General features: G+C 40.9%; 1 protein-coding gene across 5 annotated transcripts in view; it reads left to right on the top strand.

The window, feature by feature from the left end:
- Nucleotides 1-14,522: 14,522 nt before the first annotated feature.
- The window catches only part of ZNF236 (zinc finger protein 236), an 81,367-nt gene continuing 74,309 nt past the window's right edge, over nt 14,523-21,580 (top strand). The window contains exon 1 of one of the 5 annotated variants that reach the window (XM_054190460.1): nt 14,523-14,538. Coding sequence is in view for 2 of the 5 variants with exons in the window: in XM_054190455.1 (XP_054046430.1) it covers nt 20,933-21,000 (68 nt within the window). In the remaining 3 variants the exon portion in view is untranslated. Of the gene's footprint in view, nt 14,539-14,742; nt 14,761-14,892; nt 14,950-15,041; nt 15,104-15,133; nt 21,001-21,580 lie in introns of those variants that run through there. The other 4 variants (XM_054190459.1, XM_054190458.1, XM_054190456.1 and 1 more) reach the window with 4 other exon arrangements.

Consider the following 21,580-nt stretch of genomic DNA (forward strand, 5'->3'; position numbering starts at 1 on the left):
TAACAAGCCACCTTCCCCTGTAATTTTAATCCCACTGCAACAAAGGTGATGCAGCATTCAGCTAAAGTCAGAAACAGTTTGAGGTGCAGCTTGGCTTTTTCTGTATCTTGCTTAATCCCGTGCAGAATGTCAGGCTGGAGTTACATTTAAAGGCAGAATATGTCAATATTCAATATTCTAAATGACCAGAAATGAGTGCCCGCCACCTCAAGCACTGGCCTGGAAGCCAAGAGACCAGAGCATTCATTCTTGCTCCTGCACAGAGTTCCTGTCTTGGTTTGGGCAAATAATTTACAGCCCAGTCCATAATGTCTAAACTGTTAGGCTACAGAATTGTTCTTCCTCTCTGCCTCTAATACAATCCATTTAAGCCTGCAATAAGATGATGACACCCCAAAGCAGATCCCCAAGTACCCCTAAGGGTTAAGGCAGCCCTAAAGAGACGCCGATTTTAAATTCTTACAGCTGAAGAGAGAGAAAATGGAAGGGCCAGTGTCTCCCATTTGCAGGCTGAATACTTTAGCCATTGGGATAGAAGGTACAACACAACCAAAGTTTACTTGCTCCCTTCCTACTTGTAAGTACTTACTCTGACGAAATCTACATTCTTACCTTGTGGTCTTGATATAAATATGCAAGTCCCAAACAGAGTTTTCAGACAAGCCTACATATTACCACTATCTTCAGGATAATGTTAAGCGTCTCCTCAGAATATGACATTTTTGCATTACCCTAATTTTGTCTAGTCCCCAGATTCTGGGCTTTGAGTTCCATTCTGGAGTCCCAATCTCATAAAATTTATCTGTGCTGTGCTGAAATTATGGACACCTAATCACCGTAATAGCTCCAGCTTTCAGATCTCTGCTGTGTTTACATTGTCTTGTTACGTGGGGCCACAGTCGAAGTACCCTGGGGACTGCTTGCATGTTGACTATCACTTTGATTCTCATCTGGAAAATCAAGGTGCCTCTCCAAACAAGAAATCTGAGGCAGAGAGCAGGACTGGCTCGTACCTGAGCTCCTGCTCCTCCGGGCCATACAGACATAGCTCAAGCCATTTGGCTCTTTGAATTCAAACACAGATTTCAAAGTCAGCAGAAACAAAGCACTGCCTTAATTCCCCATGCATAATAGGAGGAGCAGCAGAACTTTTCTCCTTTACAGGGCTGGGGAAGATAATACATTCCCGTTTTGGAGTCACTCAGGCAATGCACCATGGGAGCCACACAAAACACACAGCCAAAAAGACGAAACGCCTTTGGTGGTGCAAAGGGGGCCGAACGATGGAGGCAGTCACGGACCCCCGATTCTCAGGACAGACTCACACTGTCTTAAATCCTGGTGAAAGCTTCTTTATGTCCAGCCGAGTGTAGCTGAAGGGTGAGGTACTTGCATCTCTGCAGAGCACAGGAGCAGGAGCCAGCGAAGCAGGCTGGATGCCAGCTGGGTCCCCCAGTGCCAGGGGAATTCTCAGCTGGGAGAACCTGGCTGCCTTCCAGCCTTGCTCCTCTGCATATATATATATGTGTGTGTGTGTATATGTATAGCACAACTTTTAAAGGAATAATTATCTTCCATATGTCTTCTACTTTGACTAGAAGATTTTTATCTCATATCTAGCCTAGTATATAGAATAAACCTGCAGCTGCTTGATTTGTGATTACCCTCAGCTTTCACATAAACCAGATTTTTAGGCAATCATGTTGACAAAAATTTCTATGCCTCTCTTCTTAGAAAAAAATGAAGGCTAAGTATCCCACCAGCATAATGGCTGGAATACCTCTACTGGGGAAGAAATATAGGTAGGCACTCCAAAGACCTGCAATAACAGAAAATATCTTTTCGCACCTAGCACAGAAACATGTGGGTGAAGGTATTGGCTAAAAGCAGAAGGGAAGAAGGAAAACCTAAACGGATTTCAAGATAAAAGTAAGTGTTCATTTCTTCCATCTTAAAAAAAACGAACTTACTTTACTAGTTACCAGGTGTTTCTAATTTAACTCATTTCATTAACTTCTTACAACTTGTTCAGCCAGCTCTGCAGACAATTGATTTTTATTACTACACGCCTCGGTGACTTTCTACACTAGATTTTTTTCTACTGACTATACAGTTCTTCAAATCTCTTCAAAATTTTATTTTGTTTCTGTCTTTTCAGAGTTTAGTCTGTCTTTTCAATCAGCCTTATCACTTATTTAGCACATTCTTCTATAAAGCAAATATAACAGATATTATATAACATCAAATATTTACATATCTGGTCACTGCTTTCAGAGGTGGGATTTCAAAGTTTTCATTACAGTGTTGCTGCTAGTGAAAATTGCTGACAAGGCAGAAAAATAGCCTGATTATTGTATTGTAACTATTTGATATATATTGGACATGTGAAATAACAATATTTGGAAAGTACTTTTGAATAATAAAGGAGCTTTTAGGATCCATAACTGAGGATATCATGTGATGGCACTGAAATTTCTTAATCGGATTGTTTTCACCCTTAATTACTCAGGCAGAGTTCACACTGACACCTGCTGTTAAGATTGCCTAACTTTTCCCATTATAAGACCATTTTCAATTTCCTTGCCAATTTAACTGTGTGGGATGATCTTTTCTGGGATAAGCGTCATCTTCATATTTAAATCAAAGGAGAAAAGAGAGAGGCAGTGTTTCAGTTGAAATGTTTTTGTGATTTTTAAGAATTATGTGGGGGATAACAGCTCACTTACTTCATATGGACTGTCAGTCACTTAGTTTAAAAAAATCAGTTATCTACATCCTTTGAAACAAGAACTTGAAAATCAGCAGGATTTCACTTGCTGATGTTCCCTAGAAAGGCCCCATACTTGGCCAAGCTACAAGCTCCAGAAAAATCAGACAACACACTCTGATGTCAGTGGAAGGATATTGCAATTTGGTATCCAACATCTTTGAAGATTCCACTTGTTTTTATCTCTGACAAATCCCCAGGAGTGAAAAAAGACAGCTGGGGAAGGCAAACACGGACAAAGTAGGTAGGATGATGCAGAGAGAGGTGTAGCAATGGCGTGTATGAACCAAAATAAGAATAGACAAGCTCAATAAGGCATGCAATGCCAGTGAGCACTGAAAAAAGAATAAATATTAACAAGAAAAAAAGAAGGAAATACTGGGAGGCCAACAGGCATTTAAATGATGAAGTATGACAATCATGACTCCAAAGTCTTGACAGTTCTCTGCTCTTTAGTAAATAATTATGAAGCAAACTGCCATAATTTTTCACCTCTTTCTATTCCTGTATCCACAAAAATGATAACCCATTTTTGTTACCCCTCTGGTAATAATATAATGACGAACTTCTGTGCTGATGACCTGAAGGGCCCAGGCAGATAACTCACATGGAAGATGAGCCTGCAGTTATTCTAACCTCCCCCAAGAAAAGTCGGCATCAGGTTTCTGTGCAGTTGACTGCATACCTGGAAACTTAATGCAGATAAAAATCATTTGTTCTTCTCATAAAAGTGATATTACCTGATTCACGTTACATAGGGATAAATTAAGGCAACAATTCTGAAACACCCCTGGTAAAAGAAATAGTGCCTTAAATTATTGGCATCCTGAAAACTGTTACTGTTGAGTGCTCATCTGCTAAGACCTACAAATGAAATGGTTGTTTGTTTTTTAATTAGGATGATTTTACACTTTATTCTTCTCCTCATCCCCTCTCAGAAAATTTGAAATCAGGAAGCTTGGGTTTTTAACCCTGATTTTGCCCCTAGTTTTCTGTCTGACTTTTGAAAATTCAGTAAACCCATCTGCCTTTCCTGCCTGCAATGTCTATAGAATAGATATGAGCGTATGTGATCTACCAACAACTTACAGAGTTTTCCATATATATATTGGCAACTACATTTTGGCCCAGGTCAGCAGATGCTGAACATAGCAAAGACTACAATTAACATCAGTAAAGGACAATCCTCAATGTCTTTCTTTGATGTAACACAGCTTGCTATTTATGCTTTCCTTCTCCTGTACTGAGGACTCACACAACCCCAACATTTTACGGTCATCTGCCACCTAACTAACACTTCGTTAAGTAGAACACCTGCAGTGATTTTAACCACAGCCCACAGTAATTTAGCCACTAATGGTCTACATTACACGAGCAGTCATAAACTGGTTGGAAACTATCTGGTTGCCTCAGTCCTATGAGGTTTCAAGATAGAAAATAGGTGAATAATTGGTTTCTTTTCCTTATTTAAATAAGGAAGAATATTAAAATAAAGATTTGTTATGCTGCTGACTGATGTATTTTGGGGCTAGTATATTCTTCAAATACTGATAAAGATTATGGAGAAAAAATCATTCAAATAGGTATCCTCTCCCGGTTGGAACTTATTATGGATTTTGTGTCGTTTAAAGTCATAGAAGGTCATCCAAAAGCTTGATGTAGAGTTGGACTCAGAAAGAAATTAAAAGATATGTTTTTATAATTTGCATTTCAACAAAGTAGTTAAGAGAGAAAAAAAGCATACAACTGCTGAAAAAATGCAAATATAAATGAGTATCAAAATAATTGTACTTGGTTACAAAAAATTACTCAGTCCAGTATTTTGCGTTCAGTTGTGGTCATGCATCTTGCAATGTCTCTGTGCACAGGACTGCTGGGCAGCATTCACCAAGTCCTTGGATACCCTCAGGGACCAACAGGTGCTATTAAGAGGTATTCTGCTTCATATCTTAGTATCTCTATTTCCCTATTTTTATGGCTTTTACCCTTTGACTTTGCCTCCAACTCTCTTTTTTTATTATAACTCTGGTGGTTATTACTATTTGTTGCCCCAAATGATAACTTAGTTTCTTCCTGGTTCCTTTTTCTGTAGCTTGCCCCTTGTAATTGAAAACATCTCCTTTCAAGCCTAAACAGTTGTAGCTTAAGTCATTTCTCATATGGAAGTTATTCTATGTCTCTGATCACCGTTGTTGACCTTGACTAAATCTTCTCCGGTCCTATTTTTTTGAGGCGTTGGGGAAGGACAAGGTCAGAACTGCACAACATATTACAGATATGGCGAAACCACAGATTTACATAATGGCGGAGTGACATTCTCTCTTTTGTTCTTCATTCATCTCCTAATGGCTCCTAACATTTGATTTACTCTTTTGACCACTATTGAGCATTGAGTGATGTTTCTGTGTGACTATCCATCATAACTCCCAACTCTCACGCCAGTCAGCTCAGAGCTCATGTAAGTGAAATTAGGAATTCTTCCCCTTATGTGCATCACTGTACATTTATCCACACTGAATTTCAGCTGTCATTTTATTGCTCAGTCACTAAGTTTTACTACCCTGAATAAATTAGTATCATCAAACCTGATTACCTCACCGCTAACTTGCTTTTTGAAGTCATTTATGAGCATGTTGGACAGCAAAGGCCCCAGCATAGATCTTATGGAACCTCATCTGTCACCACCTTCCACTGCAAAAACTGAGCATTTATTCCTGTCTTCTAACCATTTAACCACACAAGGATCTTCCCTCTCATAACATGGTGCTAGGTTTCCCTAAAAGCCTCTAATAAGACACTTTTCAAAGGCCTTTTGGAAAAACGAAATAAGCTTTATCAAGCACATATCCACATAACGGTTGATAAGACTTCACAGAAGCCAACACAGCTTTTCTCAAAAAGAACACTTTATCAAGATATTCAGTAACTCTGTTCCTGCTAGCTAATCTCTGTGGTACAGATGTCATGCTTAAAAGCTTTGCAGCTCCCCAGGTCTCTTCTCGAAACTTTTTAAAAATTTGCCTTCAGATTTTCAACTGACCTGGGCCCTTGGGTGCCAAAACGGCTTTGCACAAGAAGTTACCACTGTCATGTCTGAGGAGACACTCAACTATTTTAGGCTTCAATTCCTTTTGTACAAAGCCAATGATACATTTTTTTTTTAATTTACGCTTCAAATTTTCAGTCCCTGTGGATTCCTAAGGTTGCCTGATGAAGTGGGGATTTTCTTAATTAGATTCTAATTTTTAAAAAATATGTAACACTATACCACCACCAAGAAGGCTTACTTCATCTTTCATCTTCATCACCAAATTTTTTGTTTTGGTGTTACAATCTTCCATGGATTATTTTTCTTCTGTCAAGCTTCTGATATGTGTACTATGCCACTTCTTTCACTTAAGGCTAGATTCATGTCCCTCATCCTGGATTTCAAGCACTTGTTTCTGCCATGTTTTCTTCTTTAACTGGCAGCCTGTCTCCACATCCTATTTAATGTTTTTCTCCCCTGTGATCGATGTATCTGAATTCCCACAGCATCACCTGTACCACAGGTTCCATTTGATAGAATCATAGAATGGTTTGCGTTGGAAAGGACCTTGAAGATTGTCTAGTTCCAACCCCCCTGCCATGGGCAGGGATACCTCACACGAGACCAGGCTGCTCAAAGCCCCATCCAACCTGGCCTTGAACACTTCCAGGGATGGGGCATCCACAACTTCCCTGGGCAACCTGTATTTCAAACCACTTGCTCTTCTGCACCTACTGGCTTTCTCACCACTTCCTCATTTACAAGCTCACTCATGATATTCCTGGGTTTAAGTGTAAGAAGCCCAGTTCCCTTATGAACCCTCTTCTATGGCCTCACTGTATCAAGGTAATGTTCTCAATTCCCGGGAAACCTGACTCCCTGATTTTTGCAACTTCAATATCTGGCTGAGGAGATTGTGTTTGTGTTTGGCACCGGTACTATTGTGCTTGCCAAAAGCACAACACTAGATGTGCTTTAACATGATGATCTATTTAGAGTAGGGGGGGGTGTGCGTGTCCCAAGAATCATGCCAGCACAGCCCAGGGTGACAAGCGGTGAGGAGAGGAAAAATCAATGCGAGAGTGGTAGGGAGGGAATTTTCTAAATGAGAACAGCCACCAAATACTTCACGATGTGCAGCTACATACCCAGAAGGACCCTGTACACGGTAATGCTCCTTCACATGAATTAACACTATAAAAACACAAACCAATTAATTACATTGTATTGTCTGTTATCACACGAGTTTCCAAAATTACTGCACTGTGAACATGAACATTCAGATAAATATATTGACTTAGAAAATGTCAGGCTTAAGTTTAAAACAGAAATAATGGTATCAGATTTTTCTGAGAAATGCAACGTATTTCTGTTGTCCAGGGAAGTATACTTGCTTACTTTCTTAACTCTCACCTTCCTTGCAAGCGAGCACATACTCACTTCTTTTTGTGTTTTCTCACTGTGGGGCTCATTTGTATTAATAAATACCTCTCTGTGTGATACAGCACGACAGACTCTCATCAACAAGTAGGAAAAAATATATGCTTTTGAAAGTATAAAAATCCCTTAGCTACCTATCTAAATAAAGTATGGATAAGCGCTATTTGGTTACAGCAGATCTCCTGTCTTGATGAATGAAGCTGGAAATTTTTATTTTTTCTTCCTCAGGATCAAAGTATTTAGCCTAAATTTATATTTCAGGGTAACTCCTATGCATAGTCTAGCTCTAAAGCTTCCTTTGAAATTTTTTTGGGAAAAACAGTTCCTGTGCACTTGAGTTGTCAAGCTCCTATAGTCTATGCAGAATCCAGATACCAGAGCTCAGTAGTGTCCAAATATAAGCAAATAAACTATATTTGGACAAATGCAAGTAGTGTGTCCAAATCACAGAATCATAGACTACCAGACTGGAAGGGACCTCAAGGATCATCTGGTCCAACCTGTTTTGGCAAATACAAGGATATTGGGTTTTTTTCTATAAACAAAACATCCTTCACATGAAAAGACCAATTTTCCAAATACAGTCTTCATAGTGAAAAAAAAAAATGTAAAGGGTAATTTCTCTGAACGGAAAGCCTCATTTCAGAAACCGTTTTGCAGGAGAGATCTTTATACATGGATGGAAGAATGAAGTCCTGAGCCTGTACTCTTTCTTCCAACATTTGAAACATGCACGTGTCAGATCTTGCTTGTATGTGAAATCATGAACTCCCTGTAGACACAAAGATAATCTATTTAGTAACTGGGAACTCTTTACAACAAAATGGATGTAGGAATGCATATGAAAAGGTGTATGTTGGTCATTACTTGTAAAGCCTACTACATATTCCAACAGCATCTGGATATATCAAGAGAAGATCAGGGAAGTTCATGTTTTAGAGGCCTTCTAGGATTTTACATTCCCTCAAGAACTTATGAAAGGTTGTTTTTTTTAAAAAAAAAAATGAAAACACAACTGTAGTTAAGAATCTGGGGAAGGAACAGACCAGTACATTTCTGAATTATAAAAAATAGCTGAATTCTGTAATTGTCGTATTAAAATCCTCATAAATTACAAATAGGAATGAAACTGCAGAAGATTGAATGAAAATATGCAAAATCTCCATGTTAACATTACACAGAGATACAGACAAGTGCAATATGGACAGCAATTCTCCAACAGAGCAGTCTCAGAGATAATTTCATATGTAACATAGGAAAAGCACAGAAGTGCAGCAAAAAGCCTGCCCAAGAACCCACCTCCAACACTGAAAACCATCAAAAAGCAATACGGAGCAGAGAAGACAACAAAATTATAAGATCACATAAAATTGCTCATGGTGTACTATGAAGAAAAAGATGATGATGAATGGACCTTTTGTCTGGGGTCGTACACTTGTAGCAGAAGAAATTATCATCAAAACTTGTAGACAAGGGAAAAGGAAAGAGTAGACGGAAGAGGATAGGAAAGAGAAGAGAAGCAAGAAGGGGAAAAAAAGGCAACAGAAAACAAACCTCAGCGTATCATAAGACATCAAGACGAGGCAGCATACAAACAGGAAATTAAATGCCAAGTACACAGTAAGGCATCAGCAAATCTAGTAGATTATGAAGACTCCTGTACTATTACTTGAGAATAGAGAGCAAAATTGCAACCACAAAAAGATAGATTAAAATTATACAATGCATGACCATAAACCCATGAAAACCGTGTAATTACCCCCCCAAAAAGGACACACCAAGAAAACATACAGAGAAAGCTTAGAGACCGCAATTTCAGGTAGTACAGACAACACAGAAACTAATGTCACTAAAAGAAATCATGACACTTATTACAGCAAATTTCTGACAAATGGGTTAGAACAGATCCAAAAGCAAAACGAAACCAAACCCCCATACTGTCTAAACAAGAAAATACCCTACAGCATCCCTGCAGCAAAGCTGATGAAAGATTAGCAGGTTGTATTTGAAGGACTGGAATGTCTTCCAGGCATGTCACACCCACTAACAGAAAATACAGTTCAGCCGGCGGAGTACCTGCAGCCCAGGGCAGGCATTACAGAAAGAGAGGGAAAACGGGAGCACCAAATGCAATAGAAAAGGCAGCAGTCATACTGCCTCAGACTGATCAATGCGATGGTAATAACTGCGCATTTAGGAAAGCTGTACAAGAAAATTATGCTATCTCTGTTAAATTTTACACGCAGAACGAGCGTTAAAATCCCAGGGCAGCATAGATAAAATGGGTTTGTAGGGAATCATTGCTATCCAATTAGAACTCCAACACTGACAATGAATGTCATTTTTATCCTTTAGATGACCAGTTTGAGTCAGTGCCCAGCTGACAGCAGATGAAAGTCACATAGACGTGAGATATCTAAGTTCAGTGGCAAATATTAAACGAAGCTGATAGACTCAGTGCAGTTCTTACTGGATTAGCCATCCCAGCCTCAAAATACAGTAAGATTTCACCTTTAATACAGCTGTACTATCTCAGTATACTACAGTACCATAGTATACAACCTCACTATTCTAATGAATTTTCTCTCAAAACACTCAACTGTACATGCAGCCTTATGGCTGACAATGAGAATTTTAAAGATAGTATTAAAGTGGCTAACAGTATTTTCATTTACCTTTTCAATAATATTTTTTTTTCTTAATGAGTGTAAACATTAGATTTTTACAGACTATTAATTTTTAATCAAAACACCAGTTTGCATTTGAACAGCACCTTTAGAAGCAAGCTGGTTGACAGGGATGGAAACCCAAGTCCTTTAGCCATACAAAAGCAAATCAAGAAAGAGTAGGAGGCACCCTCTCTTTGATAAATGAACAAACAGACCGAGCAAAGCAGAAAACATTTATCTCTCCTTGGAAATTAATATGTTAACATTGGAAAATTAGTTCTCTAGTGAAATCCTTCATACAAAATGTATACCACAATTCTTACAGTGTATAATTTCAACAATTACACAGAAACTAAATATACACCAGGTCTATTCTAGCTTTTGCTATTATAGTAATATGAGAGAGGACTGCTGCTTTTATTGAATTTCCACATACTGCAGGTTCTAGTTCAGGTTATGTCCTACAAGCATAAAGTTGCTTTTCCTGGTACAGGTTATTTAATTTTGGCAACAGGTATAAGTCAGTCCTAAGCATCTTTTCTGTTTTGTGCGTACAGTAGGCAAATGTGCTGGTACAGCTATCGAAACACCCTTCTATGGAAGCCTGGCTGTATTGTGTACGTAGGATATTGTGATGGCCTTTATTTCTCTCACCTCTGGCTGAACACAGAACTACTTTGGTGTATCAGCATTTCCATCATGCTGGGAAAATTAAAGTGTTTTTTCTTAAAATGCCATTGCCTGAAGCCAAACCATGATACAAAAATACATTCATTAGAATTACGTTTTGTTTCTGGTTCACAAGCATTCAGACACACACAAGCTAAAACACAAGAATTCAAAAGGTGTTACACTTATTTACATGTCATGATTTTAAGCAAATTGTGGATGGATTTGCCAACCTGAAGTATTAAACACCTACAGCTTTAACTCAGGGAAAGTATTGTCCTGTCCCAGCGTGGAAAAGCTGGACAGAGAGCTGTTACACGACCCAGTTCCTTAAAACGAAAGCTATTCATCACATTCTAATAAATTTTTTTGAAACATATATAAAATGATAAATTTGAAGTTTTATTGCAGAGAGTAATGGACTTATCCGGACTTAAAATTCGTGCTAGAGTAAAAATTTTCAGTCACCAGTTTCACTGGTGAGTGCAGCACATAATTTTATGTTCCCCCTTAAAAAAAAAACAAAAACCAGGTTGAAACATAATCTGACAAATATAAGCAGTCCATTCAAATCAACCAAACTCAAACTGAAGTTAGACAGCTGGCACGGGAATTTTAGTCCAAACAGTTCAAATGTGGCAAAGCCATAAGCACCTGAAAATAGTATTTTACAACAGTAAGGGTCTGACAACTGTAACAGTAAATAGTACCCTACTTAGCAAGTAGCTTTACTGAGATGGTTCACCAGATTTCATCATTTTGCCTTAAAATTTAGTAGCACATCAAGTACTACTAGTTGGTAGTAAAACCTAGAATTCAATTTGTTCTGTGGCCTTGTGTTAACCTTACTCTCGCTATCGCTATATTCTTCATCTGTAGATAAAAAACAAGCATAACTTTTAATGTTGCATATTTTAAGGCTGACACTATCGCTGCTTTTCTTCCTAGAAATTAATGATACCAGATAAAATTCATGATTGAAAGAGCTAAAGGCCAACCACCTGGCACTTTCTGTATTACGTTACAGACTCCATCTGGGGAACAGACCGATGCTTCCTTTGCATGGACAGCAGAACATAAGTAATGGTCTGCTAGGCTCTCACCTGAGAAGGCACCCCAAAAGTGAGAAGTTTCCTGTGCAGCACCTCTAGAGTAATGCCAGAGACTTTAGAGAAAGACTGCAATAGGTTATTTTATTAGTTACAAAATACAACAAATTTTAAATATTTTGAAATACAAGCATCTCTGCAAATGTCAACAATAGATTCACTAACAAGTAGAGCAACGGTTTTACCTATGCATGCGGTGCCTTTCTTCCACGAGTTGCAAAGTGCAGGTGAAAAATACTATGTCAATCACACAGACAAAGAAGGGAAATTACACAGAGATTAAAGAGCTTCAATAGATTAAAAATTCCTGTAAAGTTAAAGACGGTCTTTTAAGCATATGATTTACCACTGGGTTTTTTTATTAATAAAAAGTTATTTTCATATGCTCTTCAACATCTATCCAATACACTCTTCATGAACTGTTATTTGTCTCCCAGCACCACAGGCACCTTGAGGATCAGAAATAAAACTGGTGTCTTTTCTACTTTTAGGCAGAGCTAGTTTTGTACAGAATGAGAGAGTGTTAGAAGACTGATCCACAACGACAAACGTACCACATTAAACTTGGAACAGATGATGCACAGACTTTTGCAGCACAAAATTAAACGTGATTGTATGTATTGCTGCTGGACACTGAAAGACGTGCAGGGAACAATAACACTGAAAGCCAAAATGGAAATTAAAGTTGGCTTTTGCATTAGACTTGAAATATGAGGTACAATTTTCATTACTATCAGTATAGACAGAAGCTGCCTGCACAAAGAATCCCACTTACATCCCTAACAAATGCACATCAGCTCTTTTCAAAACTGAAACAAAACTCAAGATGTAAAGTTCTTAAACCTAATTCAGAAGACCTCAACGTAAAAAAAAAAAACAAACCAAACAAGAAAAAAAAGAGAATCCTGGTAATAAAGTTAGAACAAAAACAGGAGAAGGAGTTAAAACAATGACTTTGTGCAAAGTTGCTTTAGATACCGATTCAGTTGGGGTTCTTTTGTTTTGAGTCCCGTCCCTAGGGTCTAACTGAAATCTTGTGAACTGCTGTCACCTTGTCTCATGCACTTGTAGTTCACTGCTGAAACGACCGGCAGTCCTAATTTTCAGCACAGAACTGGAGAACCCGCCCATAACCACCAGAGGCCGCTGCTGTTCTTTGCCTTTTCCCTGCACGTAGCTGGGCTGTAGCGAGTGGGCAGCTCGGAAGCAGCCCCACGCAAGGGTCACAGCAGCTTCAGCGCACCTTTCCGTATTTATCAATGCTGCACTTCTGCAGAGAAAATTAAAATACAGTACACTTTTTACTGGCAGATAGAAGAAGAACAAAAAAAAAAAAAAATCTCAATAATGCCTACCCAGCCTTAGCCTTCAGGAAGAAATGAAACCTTGCATTCCAAAAACCCAATTTCATTCTTTGATATGATTAAATTTGGTAGCTAAAGGCAAGTTTTTAGATGCAATTAAATTAGGTATCTGAAATGCAGTTAACTTAGAACTGATTAAAAAAATAGCTCCATACATTCGCAACAAAACAAGATACATGAATTAACAAAGTTATAATTAACATTCAATGATGAGAAAACTATTAAGTAACTTTTTGCTGATATAGTTTATAGGTATCACTGCCCAGCCTGCCCTATTTTTTTGATCAGTGATCTGAAGTACCTGCCTAGTACTATTTGCAGAGAGTACAGAAAGTGATATTAAAGTAATAAATGCAATAAATGAGGACAGGGTCATCCAGCTTGCTTAACTAAGCCTACATCACATTAAATGTGTTTTAATACAGGCTGCTTAAACACTATATGGTTTGAAATCAAGAAACCAGTCATGTGCTGGCCATACGGGATGAGGGGAGGAAAAAAGGGGTATCCTAGAAAGCAATGAGAACTTGAGCATTGGAACAGTTGAGTAACTAAGCAGCAATAACCTGGTTCAGTGGGAAGTGGGTTTTTGATCACTCTTTAGGTGAAAGACTCAGTAGTAAAAAAAAAAAAAAAAGCAGCAGTTTTATCAGTGTAGGCAGTATTCTCATAGCAGTTCCCTTCATATACAAATATGCCCTTTTTAAAAAGGTACTTAAAAATTAAAAGGTGCAGAAAGAAAACATAACTCAGAGAAAACCTTAGAATCTTAAACAGCTCACACCATTGAGATAATGAAAAAAGATTAATCAAGTCACCCATCAAAAGCGCGTGTTTTGTATTAAGTTTTTATTTATCAAGAGATGTAATAAAAATCTCATCTCAGAAGATGAAGCCCTGTGAATTCAAAGCTGAAACACAGCAGTGTCTTTGGAAGCAATGAAAGCCACGAAGCACCAGAACAAGCCATCAATAAAAACATCTCCATTGTTATGGGTACCTTCCCAGAGGATACGCTTCTACTGTGTGCAAACTACAGGTGACAAATTTAAGTATTACGGCTTACAATACCCCAAAATTGGTATTAAATGATCGGGCGACCTCTTATGACCCCTCAGGATCTCCTCAGGCAGGTCACAGACACAGGCAGACGCGCTTCTGCGTCCAGGTCCCGCACCCCTAGGGCTAAAACCAGAGCTCGGGGAGGGCGCGGGAGGGAAAGGCGGGGAACGACCGCGGCACCGGGAACGACCGCGGCACCGGGAACGACCGCGGCACCGGGAACGACCGCGGCACCGGGAACGACCGCGGCACCGGGAACGACCGCGGCACCGGGAACGACCGCAGCACCGGGAACGACCGCGGCAGCAGCAGCTGTGGCCGAACCCCGGCCTGTTTCTAGGCCCTGAACAGAAAGCCTCAGCCCGGGACGCTGAAGCGGCGCACACCCAGACCCGCCGTGCCAGGTCTCCACTCAGCAAGCCCGGCCCAGGTCGGCCCCGACCCCACTCCAGCGCATGCGCCACCGCACCCGGATGTACCCACCCCTCACCTCACCCACACGACGCCCCAACCTCCGCGCATGCGCAGCCGCCCCTCCTCGCCACCGCCCCTCCGCGACCTCTTTCGCGCCGCCGTCCCCCCCCCCCCCCCAACCTCCGCCAGCCGGGCGCCCTCAGTGCGCCTGCGCCGCCCGCCCCGCCCCGGCCCTGCTGTGAGTTTCGCCTCTTCCCCTGCTCCCTCTTCCTCCCCCACGGCCTCGCTCCTCCGGTGGGCCCTGTGTGTGCGCCTGCGCCGCCGAGTCCCCCCGGGGCGGCCCGTGTGTAAGGGCCGGGTCCCCGCCCCCTCGGCCCGTTCCCCCCCCCCCCTTCACCAACCGCCGCTTCCTCCGCCGTTGCCAAGTGTGTGTGTGTGTGCGCGCGCTGCGGGGGGGGGGGGGAAGGGGGAGGAACGCACGGGAGGGGGGGGGGGTGTTAAGGGGAGGGAGGGGGCGGCCATGCCGAGGGGGCGGCCTTCCAAAGCCGGCGGAGAGACGTGCAGGGCCGGCGCCGCGTCAGGTAAAACAGGGTGGCCGGGGCGAGCGCGGTGAGGAGCCCCTGGGACGGACGGAAGGAAGGAAGGAAAGAAAGGGGGTGGTGATGGTGGTGTGTAGAAGCGCGGCGCGCTGCGAGATGGCGGAAAAAAAAAGCCTCCGCGGGCTCCCGCATATAGTCCCCGGATATGGGGTGGAGGGAGGCCGGGTCTATTGTGCGAGTGTATAGGCGAGAGGGCGGAGGGGAGGGAGCCTGGCCCGGCCCTGCGGAATGATACCGAGCGGGTAGCGCCCGCCGCCCCACACGGCGCCGGCGGCTGGGCTGAAGGGAGCCCGCTCGGCCCGGCCTGGCCTGCCGAGTCCCGCCGCCCGCACGCGGAGCCGCCGGCCTCCCTCTTGGGGAGCGGCGGTCCTAATGGCCCCCTCGCCCGCGGCGGGGAACGGGTGGCGGTGCCGGCCGTTGCGTTCGTTCGCTGGCGCCGTCCAAGTGTTTGTGGGCCCAGGCCGGTGGCATGGCTTTCTGTTCCCTCCCGGCCCGCGGCGCGGCTGCTGCGGGCCGGCCGGAGCTGGCGCGGGCCGGAGGAGGAGGGAGGACGGTACGGGAAGGGTCCGCAGTCCTTCCGCCGCTCTTCCCCTTCCCCTCGCACTGCATCCCCTCCCCCCCGGGGCAAATTAACGAGAGCTTCCAATAAAGGATGATAAAGGAGTGTGCAAATAGGATTCAACTCTTACATCTCTCTGGTTACAAGAAGGAGGGCTTTCTGGTTTTCAGGCTTTAAAAAAAACACCTTTGTAGTCGTTTTCTTTGTGGGTACGTGTATAAAAACGAACTGGTTTTCTTTCCCAAACGTGTATTAGTCTGCCTTACGCTTTAATTTTTAAATCTTCGCTTGCATTTTAGTGTCGATGATGACAGAATACTCCAGGGCAGGATTAGTTTGAGCTTGGATTTTTCTGACAGCCTTTTGTAGCTAGTGAGTTTTCTGGCTCTTTTGTGTAGTTCAGTCCTGATGATGTTACTAGGGACCTGTGAGTAGTATGTGAATAAAGCCCACAAACTGCAGAAATACTGTGTTTCAGGTAGACTTGAAACCCTCTTCAGTGACTTTTCTTTCAGTGCAAATATGTAGCACCAGAATTATTTTTTTTTATAACCGTGTAGAATGGGGAGAGATTTCATAAAACTTTAAAATACCATGGTTATTTCAGTCATGAAAATTCAACTAATTAATATTTTCAGTATATATTTAGAATGTCTGGTTTTCTGAGTGCTTGGAGATGAGCTCTGGCTGTTAAAGAGGAATGTGTAGGTGAGCCTTCTGTGAAATACTTTTTGTAGAATTGAAATGTGCTGGCAGGCGAAAAAAAAAAATAATGCTGTACTCTTATATGAACATTATGAAGTTGGGTATCCAGTGTGGAAACCCAAATGGGCCACAGGTTCCTACCTGAAGTTTTTATTATTTTTTTGTTGTTGGAGACATCCTGACTTTTGAACACTAAATAGTAAGTATATAAAGAAGGACCTAAAGAGCTTTGGCTATTACCAGTTTTGGAAGCCAAGCAGCTTTAAAAAAAAGTTTATTTTAACTAAAATGTCTACTTAATTCTCTAGTAATTCTTGCAAGGGGTATGCGTATATCATATATGCGTAGCTCCTGTAATAATGTCATGATGTATGAATGAGAAAAAGATCAAGAGCAAGACAAGCTGTCAGAAAAAGTGCCTAGTAGCTGTATCCCTTTTGCTTGTCCCCCTTGATCTTAGACCCTTCCTATAGCAAGAGGTATGGCTGATAGGATTTACTGTGAGTTTGATCATATGGTGTATTTTTCATGTATTTCATTTTTTAAAAAGAAATTTGCTAATTTATTAATGAAATTGCTTCATAGAGGTAGTTTGATTGCAGACGGCAGTTTAGAATTACAGGGTCTAAGGCTACCAACAGGGATTCAGAGACTTCTGCAGTCTGCAGTTGCAAGGACTCTGCCCAGTATAGGCAAATACTGTGGATTCTGGAGTCTTTGGTCCTTGAGATTTCAGCAGTTTGTGAAAACAGCAAAGTCAGTGTTGGCAAGCGTCGCATTTTTTTTCTGCACTTCAGTGTGGCTAAAAGAAGGTCATGAATGAAGAAGCTCTGGCTGAGCAGGACAGTTTGAATCTGGGTAATTTACGTTCTCAGGACATTTGGCTGTTTGTCCCATTCAGGCACAGGCTGACAGACTTTGAAAACTGGTTGTGAATTCCACAGGCTTAAATTTTAGCAGAAGGGATTTTATTTAGAAAATACATGTTTAGAAAAATAAACATCATATCTTTTGCTTAGGAAGTTGTACATTTTTAGGTTTTGTTCCTTTTTAGTGTGGCCCTCAGAATTCCTACGACCCTGGTACGCTAATGTCTGTCACAGAACAGAAGTGTTGCTGTCTGTAGTTGTACAGTCTGTATGTTTATGGTAATATAGCTTTGTTTGGAAGAAAATAAAGGTGAATCAGTAATATTTTCTTGTGCAGCGTCCTTGGACTTCTTTAACCACTGTGCATGTCAAATACTAGAACAAGTTCTTTGTTCTAGGAAAATTAAATATGTTAGATTAAAAAAAACTGAACTCTAGACAGAAATAAACCAAACAATATCTACCTCAATGGCTGCGGTTCTAAGAGAACTGTTTTTGCATCAGTAGTGTCTTCCCAAAACTGTCTTGCGATTCTCTCTCTCTTTTTTTTTTTTTGAATGCTTAATTGAGCTGTTCAAACTGACCTCTCTGATAGGCACAAACTGAAACACAGTTTCAGAAGTTGTTTGGACTCGATGATATTAAATGCCTTTTCCAACCTAAACGAATCTATGATTCTATAAGGAAATACATTTTTGTGCATCATTGCCAACGTTCATTTGTTCTTTTAGGATCTCTCTGAGATGTGAGAATGTGATTTCCACTGTTGTTGTGCAGCTAAGGTAGCGCAAAGAAAACGTGCAGGGGAGCATTTGTTGTGTTGTATTGGTATGTTTTCTTATGCCCTTGTATGCATATATTTCTCAGATTTAAGCTTGGGTGTTTTAGTGATACTTTCTTAGTAATGATCCCGCAAACTGTGACCTTTACTTTTAGTTTTACTACCTAACTTTGGATAAAATATTCTTTCTGTGCTTTCTTTAAGATACTAGTGTAATAGAAGATGCTCATTGTAAGTATTTTTGGAGCTTGGGAGAAGTGCCTGAAAACTGAAAAGAAAAAGCCCTGAAACACACAAGTGTTTTGGAAGGTGCAATATGATTTTGCTTTGAGAAAAGTTTTAAAAAATGTTAGGCCTCATATCGTAAGGATGGTATTTTGAAAAACCATACTCAACTTTTTGTTTTAATTAGAGTTTAGCAATGAACAGTTACTATTAAGCTTGAATTGAAATAAATACCAGGCTTTTACTGTTTAGTTAGATAACCAATGAAAAGACAATGTTTGAAGATGTATTTGTTATAGATCCAGTATAGTATTTTGGGTGCTTATGGCTATTTTATTAGCTACTGTAGTGGACAAGGTTTTTCTGCAGGTCCGGTGAAAACTTAGGTGAAACCTTGAGACTTTGTCACTGGTTCTTTTTTGTAATTTGAGAGAGTTTCCGTTTTGTCCCAATAAATGTGTAGTTGTTACCATGAGTTGGTAGTCATGGCCTCACTGTTTCTGTTGTTACTTAAGGCATATGAGAAGTTTGAGGATTCAGTTACTGTTCTTGTACCTTCAGTTGTCTTTTCTTGCCCTAAATTTTCCTTTGCTATAGTGAAGGTCCTTTGTATTTGGTTCAGTACTGCTTGTTGCTGTTTGAGTAGCAGCACCATGAAATTACCAGTTTTTTACTTTCATAGCTGTCTGATCATTTTCAAATAGCAGAAGAGGAATTATTTGAACAGCAAAGGGAAATATTTGCAGGCTGTACTGAAGCATTTTAAGGCTAGAGTGTATGTCCTATATTTAAATCTAAAGGCTACTTTTACCCAAGTTTAAACTAAATTCTTCTATGAGGGCAGTTAAAACTGAGTATTTTGTGCCTTCAGAGGACATGAATTTTAACAGAATTCACATATGAAGAGTAGTAAATATTAAATACACACAGATAAGAAACACAGAGAAAGTGGTGTAGCTTTACCTCTGCCTTTGCAGACCTGGCTGTATTTTGTTTGCTTCCTTTCAGTTCTCTATCATCACTTAGGGTGTGGACATATTGAACTAGGGGAAAGTCAGTTCTGAGATTTTACATTCAATTTTGTATTAGTGAAGAAAAATGCAACTTGAACTCACTGGTTAATATAAGTTCAGGGAAGACTTATGTAGATTATTTTAGTAGTTGTGCACTGGGATTTTATGCAGTGACCTCTGACTGACAAGTACAAGAACAGGTGAGTGATGGTTTACAGGCAAGAATGAAAAGGTTGTGGTACTACTTCTGTGATGTGGGCTACATCTTTCAAATATGATATGTGTAGGTAATTCCTTTTCAAAATATACAGGAGGTACAACTGCTGAAACTTTTGGTTTAGAAATGGGAATCTTTCGGCTTTAATAATGATACTTTTCTTTGGTCATCTTGGTGTTCTACAGTAACAAAATCAAGTTTATGCAGGAGGGGTATGTTGGGTCACAGCGAGAAGAGTTAGGTTATACTGGTATTCTTTAATTCTACATTAGGTCCTCCTTGTACTTGAAATATGTCTGTGCTGTTTCACCAATAATCTATACAGTTAAATAACCTGTGCTTAAGTTCTGGCTGCGTGATAACTTCAGCCTTGTTCTGCCCCTTTTCCGTAGTCTTCTGCAAATTGCAGGTCCTCATTATTTTGTGCCCTGTTGCAGTCGCGCTCATACCTCTGTACCTTATTCGTTCCTATGCGTTGTTTCCAAATATAATTAAATTTCTATTTGAGACCTCTCATGTCTCTTTCTTTTGAGGTTTTCTGCTGTAGTTGGACTGTGTTCCCTCTCAGGGAGAAGGAAGATCATCTAACAAATCCTTTAGTTCATTCTTAAATTACTGTTAACAGTGTAGTGGCTGGACACAGGTAAGGGTCAAGGTCTCAGGCATGAGACATCCAAATCATATAAAAATCATACAAAAACTAACAGCTGGAAAATACTAGCTAGCAGAGTTGGTTAAGGAAACGCCAATTTTCAGTTATCTATGTAGATTAGGATGATGGGGATTGGTTGACCCCCTGGCCAGCAATCAGGCACCCACCGGCCACTCGCTTACTTCCTCCTGCGGTAGGGTGGGAGAGAGAATTGGAATACCAAAAGCAAGAAAAAGCTTGTGGGTTGAGATAAAAAAACCCCACTACCAACCAGGTGATACAAAGGCAAATATTCACCACCTCTCACAAGCAGACTGATGCTCAGTCAGTCTCTGAGAAAAGATTGCCTTGGAAGGACCACCCACGAATTTGTGTTGCTGTGCATTATGTATGGCATGGAATATCTTTTTGGTTAATTTGCATCAGCTGTCCCTTCCAACCTCTCGCCCACCCTCATCCTACTCATTGTGGGGGCAGAGTGAGAAACAGAGAAAGCCTTCACGCTGTACAAGCTCTGTTCAGCAATAGCTAAAACATCGGTTTGTTACCAGCATTGTTTTAGTCACAGATTTAAAACACAGCACTGTACGGGCTGCTATGAAGAAAGTTAACTCCATCCCAGCCAGACCCAGTACAATCTGTTCAGCATTGCACTGACTACAGCTACAATGGAGCTGTTAATTCTGTGTCCCGTCAGGCTTCCCTGCTGCCTGCAGTGCATCAGTGTGGCCACGCAACTTCTGGAGTCATCTGTGGTCCCCAAAGGAGTGCAGCTGCTTTGTGTCGGCAAATGCTGAGCGTTTGGCACCTGGACATCCATCTCAGTAGTGTGCTCCTGGAAGTCGGGTGTCTGGACTGGTACGACTTTAAATTCCAGATTGAGTATTGGCCAAAACGTAATAAAACTACCTTTTCTTATATGAGCAAATTTTAATTAATTTCTGGATTTTGCTCCAATACATGGACTGAGAGTTGAGTCTTTCCCCTGAGCCACCCATTAGAAGTCATGAGGAATGACTGCTGTTTTTCTTTAAGAAAGTGATGAGTTATGCTTAAATTAATTTGATTCTTCTGTGATTGCAGAACTAAGCAAAATGTTTTAATGATTCATTGTCGTCTGTGTTCAATGACTTCCAGTGTAGCAGGAAGAAACATCAATATCACCATCCCGGTTTTGTTCTCTTGTCCTACTGCTTTCTTCCCACTCATAAATTAGTAAATAGGTTTTGATAGGGTCAGACCCTTTTGTCCCTAAGCTTGCCAGCTGCCATTTAACTTCAGTGACAAGTTTTCATCCATGAATTCCTCACTCTCGAGCATTGTATTCGCAGTGTCCTCTCAGTTGGATGCGAGTAGGCTGTTAGAGATCTAATAAGGGTGTGCTGAGTTTACAGCTGAGTGGGTCCATCTGTGCTTTGCAGAGAAGGCTGCAGGCTGC

Source organism: Rissa tridactyla, chromosome 2, assembly GCF_028500815.1.
Source record: "Rissa tridactyla isolate bRisTri1 chromosome 2, bRisTri1.patW.cur.20221130, whole genome shotgun sequence".
NCBI lineage: Eukaryota > Metazoa > Chordata > Aves > Charadriiformes > Laridae > Rissa > Rissa tridactyla.